Source organism: Ovis aries, chromosome 18, assembly GCF_016772045.2.
Source record: "Ovis aries strain OAR_USU_Benz2616 breed Rambouillet chromosome 18, ARS-UI_Ramb_v3.0, whole genome shotgun sequence".
NCBI lineage: Eukaryota > Metazoa > Chordata > Mammalia > Artiodactyla > Bovidae > Ovis > Ovis aries.
The window spans coordinates 56,393,268-56,403,068 of record NC_056071.1 but is presented as its reverse complement, the minus strand read 5'-3'; the positions used below and the strand labels follow the sequence as shown (position 1 = coordinate 56,403,068).

The window sequence follows — 9,801 nt, the reverse complement described above, 5'->3', positions numbered from 1 at the left end:
GCCTCAGGATCCAATTCTGCTCTCTCACTGCCCCGCCCCCGCCTGCTGGCCACCCACGCCCCCCCGCCGCCCCCAACTGCCGCCCCCACCCCCCGACCCAGGAGCCCAGGTGGGTAAAGAAAAGAGGCCAAGCAGGTAGGGATTTGGTTGTGATGCTGGCAGCCTGGAGGCCCCGGGCTGCCTCAGCATAGGCTGAAGCACTCTGAGGTCTGGGTGCTGGGGAAGAGGCTCCTGGGGGTTGAGTCTTCACTCGCTGACTGTTTCCTGAAGGGCCTGGGGTAGCTTCTGAGGCCCTGGTCCTTGGGGTTGTTTGCTGTCCAGCACACAATGGGTCCCGTGAGCAGTGAGACGAATCTCACAGTCTCCATTTTGTCCAACATGAATTCCTGGAAGGAAAAAGAAATCTCTGGCACCTGACTGGGTGCCGGCCCTGGACGCCACTTCCCAGACACCAAACCACCACCAAAGGTTGACCCACACGTCCTTTCACAAGGGCCCCAACAAGGATGTGGTATTAATGCCAACTGGCAAGTGAGCAAACTGGGGTTCAGAGAGGTTAATTGGTTTTCCTGAAACGACACAGCCCAGCAGTGGCAGAGGTGGATGGCTGAGTCCAGGTCCTTGTGTGGCTTCCTGAACGGGGTTGCCTCTTCTCACCACTTCCTCCAAGGAGCCCACCCTGACTGCCCACAGCCCCTCTCTCTCTGAGGGGCACTCATTTCTTAAAGGCCCAGTGACTTTTATTTCCTCTACCTCTAACTCTTTCCCGGGCATAAGTGTGACTATAAGTCTTGACTGATTGACTGTTGAGGGAGATCCTTAGGACCCCTTGACATCACTGGGTAATTTCCTCCTTTTTCTTGGAAAGAAGATGAAATTAATACACTGTGAATATAAGAGCAAATGAGCCCTTTCTCAAATGTTCATTCGTGTCCGACATGAAGGAGGTATACCCCAGGGGATGCCGAATATGTGGCATTCAGTGTGAGCTGTGCCACGGAGCAAGGTGGTCCTGATACTGTCCATGACATTCTTGTGAGAAGTTCTTCTCAATTAAGATGCAGCCTCATGCACTGTGGACCATCACTGCTGGACAACACAGGCCATGGGACTTGCCCACCCTCCCCCCAGTGTCCTGATAAATCCCATGGACAGAGCATCTTGGTGGGCTACAGTCCATTGAGTTGCAAAGAGTCGGACATGACTGAAGCAACTTAGCAGGCAGCAGCAGGTCCCAGAGGCACTAACAATCCTGAATTCAAACTACTCCACTGAACCTGCCATGAATGAGGAAAGCAAGTGATGGCTTAGGATGAAGCCAGCGCTGAAGGGGAAATAGGGGAGGGTGGAAAGGATGGTCCTTGTGCCACTGAGCCTTGGTCACACTGAGCCTGAAACCCACACAGATGTTGAAATTACACACACAAAACAAGGCATGCTGTTACAAGAGTCAAATAACCTCAAAAAGAAAAAAAAAAGGAAGAATAAAGCTGGAAGATTCACTTCCCAATTATAAAACTTACTACAAAGCTATAGTGATCCAGACAGTGCGGTATTGGCTAAGCACAGATGTGAGAACCAACAGAATAGGATTAAGAGTCCAGAGATAAACCTTCACATTTGCAGCCAGTTGATTTTTGACAAGGATGAGGAGACAATTCAATGAGGAAAGAGTAGTCCTTTCAGCAAATGGTAACAGGACAACTGAATATCCTTATGCAAAATAATGAAATTGGACCCCCATTTGATACCATATACAAAAATTAACTAAAATTACATCACAAACCTAAAACTACAAATATCTTACAAGAAAACTTAGATATAAATCTTCATGACCTTGGATTAGGCAATAGTTTCTTAGATATGATGTGTGAAGCCCAAGTAACTAAAATAAAAATATGTACATTGGATTTCATCAAAATTGAAATCTTTGTGCTCTAAAGGACATCATCAAAGTGAACAGACAACCAGTAGAATGAGAGAAAATATTTTCAAATAATATATTTGATAAGGAACTTATATTCAGAGTATGTAAAGAATATTTACAACTCGACAATAAAAAAGACAAATAATCCAGTTTAAAAAAATGGGAAAAGGATCTGAGTAGACATTTCTCCAAAGAAGATATGCAAATGGACAATAAGCACATGTTTATGTTACACATTATTCATCATCAGAGAGATTAAAATCGAAATCACAATGAAATACCACTTTATATCCACTGCTGCTGCTAAGTCACTTCAGTCGTGTCCGACTCTGTGTGACCCCATAGATGGCAGCCCACCAGGCTCCCCCGTCCCTGGGATTCTCCAAGCAAGAACACTGGAGTGGGTTGCCATTTCCTTCTCCAATGCCTGAAAGTGAAAAGTGAAAGTGAAAAGTGAAAGTGAAGTTGCTCAGTCGTGTCCGACTCTTCGCGACCCCATGGACTGCAGCCCACCAGGCTCCTCCGTCCATGGGATTTTCCAGGCAAGAGATCCACTAGGATGGCTAAATTATCAGAGACAGACCATCGAGGATATGAAGACACTGGACGTCTCATACTTTGCTCACAGGATTGTAAAATTACACAGCCACCTTGGAAACCAGTTTGGCAGTTCCTCAAAACGTTAAACATAGAGTTACCACGTGAATCAGAAATTCCACTCCTAAGCATTTACCCAAGATAATTGAGAAAGTTATGTTCACACAAGTACATGGCCATGGGGACTTTCTTGGTGGTTCAGTGGCTAAGACTCACTCCCAAGGCAGGGGGCCCAGGTTTGACCCCTGGTCAGGGAACTAGATCCCACATTCTGCAACTTTAAAAGATCATACATATTGCAATGAAGATCAAAAAATCCCCCATGCTGCAACTAAGACTCAGTGCAGCCAAATAAATAAATATTTTTTAAAGAACATGGGCAATAGAGGCATATTTATAAGAGCCACCAAATGAAGACAACCCAAATGCCCATCAGTTGCCTACCGGATAAACGAGAGTGGTCTGCCCATACAATGGAGTATTATTCAGTCATAAAAGGGAATGATTTATATAATGAAGACATTATGCAAAGTGAAAGAAACCAGACACAAAATGTATTATTTGGGGGAGTAGCAAAAGGATTCAGGAATGAGATGCTATGAATGATGGTGCAGTTTTGACTGTACTGAAAAGAGTGAAGTGAGCCCTCTGAATGGATAAATCTTAGGGCACTGGAAGTATATCTCATTAAAGGTATTATTAAAACTAAAACAAGGTATGCTGTCATTGGTGGAAGCCAGTCTGATGACCTGACCTCCACTTTTGCAGAATCAGCATTATGACTGATGGGGGTGTGGATGACTGATGGGGGTGGGGACCCTGGGTGGGGACCCTCCCAGTGAGAAGGCAAAGCTCAGCGGACTTGAGGAGACCCTGAAGTTTAAGATGAGGACCGCTCGGTCCTCATCGGGAGCTCATCAGTGCTCATCGGGAGCACTGAGGCTCCCTCAGTCACTGAAATGTCCCTCCCTGTGCAAATACATGACCACATCTGTGAGCATCTTGGTGTGTTGGTTTGCAGGTGTGTCAGTGAAAGTTTCATGGATATTGCAGGGTGTTCGGCGAGACCATATGACTATGTATATGAGTGTGTACCCCATGTGTGTTTGTGTGTGTGTATGTGATGTAACAAAGTGGGACTACACATTAAGACCAGGCAGGGCAAGAGTTCCTTTATAACTCTCTGACCCAGCACCAATAGGTGCTCACTACAAGTTTGTTGAGAGGCTAAAAAAGACCCCAAGACCCACACATGCAGGCACCATGCAGCCAGGGAGGGAAGGGCCAACAGGGCAGCTCACCACAGACACACCAGGAGCCGAGGCCCAGGACAGGCTCAGGTCGAAGCCTGCCTGGGGAGCACAAGTCCTCACCTGGATCAGGTCAAGCTTGGAGAAGAGGCCCATGCCCCTGGGCACAGCTTGGGCAGAGCAGCAGTGCTGGACCATGTCATTGATGGCCACTTGCACGTAGTTGAGCAGCTCGTTCTGCAGGAAGGCGAGCAGGCTGGGGCCCCCTCTTAGAATCCCCTGCCCCCTCTCCCCACCTTGCTCAGGCCAGATAGGCATCCTGGAGCCAGCCTTCTCATCTCTGTCTGTGCTCCACACCCAAAGGGGCTGGGATGAGTCCCTCCACTCCCCGGAGCCAGAGTATCCTCCCCTGCAAAGAGGGACACAGGATGGACTGGCTCTCCAGAGGGTCCTCCCGGCTGGGGACACCTGAGGTCCACACCCAATGGACGGGCTTGTTTGGGGGGGACGTGGAGGAACCCAGGGCTCCTCACTCGGGGCAGCTCCAGAGACCCGCACTTCAGGTCTTCAGAGTCATCAGCTGAGGCTTCCTTGCTTCCCACCTTAAAGAGAAAGACCCAGAATAGGCTCTGTAAACTGCGGCCGATCCAGCTCCCCCTCAGGGCTCCTTGGCTGGGAGTAGAAGCCCATGGACTCCAATGCTCATGTCATCCAAACTAGGGGCCCGAGAAGGTCTCACATTCACCGACTGCACCCTGCCTACGTGGGGTGCCCAGCACTGCCCTGTTCCCCAGCCTGGCTTCCCCACCTCCTCCCAGCAAACCCTGAGGCTGGTAGGGTGCAGACTCTGGCATGGGGAGGACCCAGGAGGTGTTCATAGGGTAACTAGTCCACATTCCCCAGCCCAGAAAAGAGAAGCAAAGGATTAAACCCAGAAATCTTGGCCCCTGACTTCAGTTCAGTTCATTCGCTTAGTCATGTCCGACTCTTTGCAGCCCCATGGACTGCAGCACGCCAGGCTTCCCTGTCCATCACCAACTCCCAGAGCTGTCTCAAACTCATGTCCATTGAGTCAATGATGGCATCCAACCATCTCATCCTCTGTTGTCCCCCTCTCCTCCTGCCTTCAATCTTTCCCAGCATCAGGGTCTTTTCAAATGAGTCAGTTCTTCACACCAAGTGGCCAAAGTATTGGAGTTTCAGCTTCAGCATCAGTCCTTCCTATGAATATTCAGGACTGATTTCCTTTAGGATGGACTGCTTGGATCGCCTCACAGTCCAAAGGACTCTCAAGAGACTTCTCCAACACCACAGTTCAAAAGTATCAATTCTTCGGTGCTCAGCTTTCTTTATAGTCCAACTCTCACATCCATACACGACTACTGGGAAAACCATAGCCTCAAGTCCCTTGACTTCAGCCCTGACTTATTCTTTCTGAGCATCACTCTTCTCCAAGGTGAAATAGAATATGAATAAGAATCACATTATTTAGGAGTGCACATGCCTGAATGGGGGCATCCCAGCTACCTGGCCTCAGCATCTGCCTCATCTTAGAGAAGTCCTTTGACAACTAATAGCCACCAGATCAGAGCAGTCAATCCTAAAGGAAATCAACCCTGAATAGTTACTGGAAAGAGTGATGCTGAAGCTGAAGCTCCTCTAGTCTGGCCACCTGATACGAAGGACTGACTCATTAGTAAAGACCCTGATGCTGCAAAAGACTGAAGGCAGGAGAAGGGAAAGACAGAGGAAGAGATGGATGAAAGGCATCAGCGACTGGATGGACATGAACTTGGGCAAACCCCGGGAGATGGTGAAGGACAGGGAAGCCTGGCGTGCTGCAGTCCATGGCGTCACAAAGAGTCGGATGCAACTGAACAACAAGAAGCCACGAGGGAGACGTGGGTAAGGATATGTGTGTGTGTGTGTGTGTGTGTGTGTGTGTGTGTGTGTGTGTGTTGGGGGCTGATATTATGGAGGAGGCAGCAGCCCCCAGCTCTTGCCCCACCCCCACCCCGCCCAGCGGACTGAGCTCACCTCACAGCTGCCCATGTCTTTCTGGTGGGCGACCCCATGTTCCAGCTGCTGCCACTGCTCCTGCTTGCGGTGACACCTCCTCTGCAGCTGGCACAGCCGAATCTTGAGGCGCTATGGTGAGGGTGGTTGGGTCACTTCAGTGCAGCAGACCCTCCCCAGGGGCATCTGCACTGGGCCTGGTCCAGGAGCTCAGTGCTCAGGATGGTCTGAGTGAGGATGAGGGTGGGGAGTGGAAAGTTCGGGGATCAGAAAGTTCTGAGAGGGTCAGAGCCATTCAAAGCACCAGCAGACGTAGGGGAAGGTATGTCTAGGTGTTCTCCAGTGGCTCAGGTGGCAAAGAATTTGCCTGCAATGCGGGACACCCAGGTTCGATCCCACGGTCTGGAAGATCCCCTGGAGGAGGGCATAGCAACCCACTCCAGTATTTCTTGCCTGGAGAATTCTATGGACTCAAGAGCCTGGCAGGCTACAGTCCACGCGGTCGCAAAGAGTCAGACATGAAAGAGAGAAAGTGAAGTCGCTCAGTCGTGTCTGACTCTTTGCGACCCCGTGGACTGTAGCCCACCAAGCTCCTCCATCCATGGTATTTTCCAGGCAAGAATACTGGAGTGGGTTGCCATTTCCTTCTCCAGGAGATCTTCCCGACCCAGGGATCGAACCCAGGTGCCCCACATTGCAGGCAGATGCTTTAATCTCTGAATCATCAGGAAAGCTCTACTGAGTGACAGACACTTTCACTTTTCAGGCTGACTGGGGTTTGAATCCCAGCTCAGCTCCTAGAACCCTGTTTCACTCTCCATAAGCAAAACCACCTGTCTGGGCCCTTCCAGCTGCAGGGGCTGCTGGGAGGACCCTGGGTCAGGGATAAGGCTGTGAAGGCCTCTGGGGCACAGGCTGCGCTGGGCACACTCCCACACCAGGCCCCGTGAGGCTGTTTTGGGGGACTCAGGATATACATGACTCCTCCCTTTTCTGAGCCCTAGTTTCCTTACTTTGAAAATGAGAAAAATAGCCTGCCTGGGACTAAAGTGCAACACTTAGCTCAGAATTAATATCAATATTTTAATGCAATGTTTTTTAAAATCAAAGTTAATGCAAAAAATAATGCACGATGAGCAAAATATTAAAATTTTCAGTAAAGTTGGGGTCCGATATTGCCCTTGCACACCTCACTCACCTCCCCTAGTCTCAGCTCTAGGAATAGAAGCACCTACCTTGGGGAGCTGGGGTGAGATTTGAATGAGATAGAGCATGTTAAGTGCTTTTCACAGTGTCCCTTAACTCAGCAGGGGCCACAGGACTGGAAAAGGTCAGTTTTCATTCCAATCTCAAAGAAAGGCAATGCCAAAGAATGCTCAAACTACTGCACAATTGCACTCATCTCACATGCTAGTAAAGTAATGCTCAAAATTCTCCAAGCTGGGCTTCAGCAATACGTGAACCGTGAACTTCCTGATGTTGAAGCTGGTTTTAGAAAAGGCAGAGGAACCAGAGATCAAATTGCCAACATCCGCTGGATCATGGAAAAGCAAGAGAGTTCCAGAAAAACATCTATTTCTGGTTTACTGACTATGCCAAAGTCTTTGACTGTGTGGATCACAATCAAACTGTGGAAAATTCTGAAAGAGATGGGAATACCAGAGCGCCTGATCTGCCTCTTGAGAAACCTATATGCAGGTCAGGAAGCAACAGTTAGAACTGGACATGGAACAACAGACTGGTTCCAAATAGGAAAAGGAGTATGTCAAGGCTGTCTATTGTCACCCTGCTTATTTAACTTACATGCAGAGTACATCATGAGAAACGCTGGGCTGGAGGAAGCACAAGCTGGAATCAAGATAGCCGCGAGAAATATCAATAACTTCAGATATGCAGATAACACCACCCTAATGGAAGAAAGTGAAGAGGAACTAAAGAGTTTCTTGAAGAAAGTGAAAGAGGAGAGTGAAAAAGTTGGCTTAAAACTCAACATTCAGAAAACTAAGATCATGGCATCTGGTCCCATCACTTCATGGGAAATAGATGGGGAAACAGTGGAAATAGTGGCTGACTTTACTTTTTTGGGCTCCAAAATCATTGCAGATGGTGATTGCAGCCATGAAATTAAAAGATGCTTACTCCTTGAAAGGAAAGTTATGACCAACCTAGATAGCATATTCAAAAGCAGAGACATTACTTTGCCAACAAAGGTTTGTCTAGTCAAGGCTATGGTTTTTCCAGTGGTCATGTATGGACGTGAGAGTTGGACTGTGAAGAAAGCTGAGCGCCGAAGAATTGATGCTTTTGAACTGTGGTGTTGGAAAAGACTCTTGAGAGTCCCTTGGACTGCAAGGAGATCCAACCAGTCCATCCTAAAGGAAATCAGTCCTGGGTGTTCACTGGAAGTACTGATGCTGAAGCTGAAATGTCGATACTTTGGCCACCTCATATGAAGAGTTGACTAATCGGAAAACACCCTGATGTTGGGAGGGATTGGGGGCAGGAGGAGAAGGGGACGACGATGACATGGATGGCATCACCGACTCAATGGACATGAGTTTGGGTAAACTCCAGAGCTGGTGATGGACAGGGAGGCCTGGTGTGCTGCAGTCCATGGGGTCACAAAGAGTGGACACGACTGAGCAACTGAACTGAACTGAACTTCCTCAAAGGAAAAAAAAAAAAAAAGATAAAAGATGGTGTAGGTTTTCAGTGCTACCACTAGGGGGCAGAGACTGGCTGCAAACTCCAAGCCAGGTCCTTGCAAGAATCAACCAACCCGTCAGCCTCTCTTTTCCTATTTTCTCCCTCTCCACATCCCTATCCTCTGTCCTCTCGTGTCCCCAAGCCCCAGCTGCAGCACAAAAATTCATCATGCCATGCCTTTTCCGGGAAGTTTCTTCTGCATGGAATGCCCATCCCTTGGGGTGAAAGTTGAATTTATTAGAAGATAAACCAAATATCAGAGAGATAACCTCTGGGGGCATTTACTCTGAGACAGTTTCTGTTCGGTGTCTCACAACTGCCTACCAGCTAGGTTGTATTGCCCCCATTTCACAGTTGAAGAAACTGAGGCTCAGAGAGGGTTGTGCCCAGGGTCATGCAGCTAGTCAGAGGCTGAAGGGGAATTTGAACCTCAGTCTGTCTGAATCTAGCACTCCTGACTTTTCTACCACAAAGATTACTTTTTAAGTATAAGCTGAGTTTTCCAGGGGAGATACCCAGCAGAAGTGGAGGGAAAGGGATTCAGAACAAGGCTCTGGAGTGACAGCCCCACCCAGATTCCCAGCAGCCCACCCCTGCTCCAAGCCTCCTGGGGTGCAGAAGGCGGTGGGTGCCTACACCCCAGTTCTCTGCCCAGGGGGATGGGCCAGGCTTCAGGCAGCTGTTACCGGGATCAGAGCCCTGTGGCCCTCCTCTAGAGACTCCAGACTCTTGTGGACGGCCTGGTTCATCTCGAGGAAGGCCTCGAGACGCTTCTGGATGTCCTGGCTGACTGCGAAGAGCTTCCCGTAGTGCTCCACCATGGCCGCCACCGGGGTTTCCTCCGGCTCCTCCCCTTGGCTGTAGCCTATGGAGACAGTGCGTGGCAGGATGGGTGGGCACAGAATGTCCAGCGCTTACCAGCCCCCTGCAGTGATGCTCGCAAGGTGGGTGGCAGGGGGACTGCTGCTGTCAGCTGGAGCCCTAGAGTTGAGAAGGCTCCATCAGCCACCTCCTGTCCCTTCAGGGGAAGCCTCAGCATTTGAAAGGCTGCAAGGATTCTGGATTGAATGAGGATTCTGGATCGCTGTCAAATGAGGCAGGAGACTCCCCACGCCCTGCCCCACCCCCTGGAACCGGAAGGAGAAACTGCTGGCTGGGGGATCCTGCAGGAAGAGGACAGGGGTCGTTGCTGCCCTGAGCGAACAGGCCCCAGCCTTGGTGTTTGCTCCTTCTGGGTGGGTTGAACAGGATTGCATGGCTGAATTAGGAGGACCCCAACCTTGCAGGCTGCTGGCAGCAGCCCTG

At 49.5% G+C, this 9,801-nt stretch overlaps 1 protein-coding gene across 5 annotated transcripts in view; it reads right to left on the bottom strand.

The window, feature by feature from the left end:
• Positions 1–131: 131 nt before the first annotated feature.
• The window catches only part of CCDC197 (coiled-coil domain containing 197), a 37,905-nt gene continuing 28,235 nt past the window's right edge, over positions 132–9,801 (bottom strand). For 3 of the 5 annotated variants that reach the window (XM_027957348.2, XM_027957346.3, XM_027957347.3), the window contains exons 4-8: positions 9,183–9,361; positions 5,812–5,922; positions 4,308–4,376; positions 3,898–4,011; positions 132–386 (exon numbers count right to left, since the gene is read on the bottom strand). In XM_027957348.2, coding sequence (XP_027813149.2) covers positions 183–386; positions 3,898–4,011; positions 4,308–4,376; positions 5,812–5,922; positions 9,183–9,361 — 677 coding nt within the window. In that variant the 3' untranslated portion in view covers positions 132–182. Of the gene's footprint in view, positions 387–1,592; positions 4,377–5,811; positions 5,923–9,182; positions 9,362–9,801 lie in introns of those variants that run through there. The other 2 variants (XR_009597261.1, XM_042235401.2) reach the window with 2 other exon arrangements.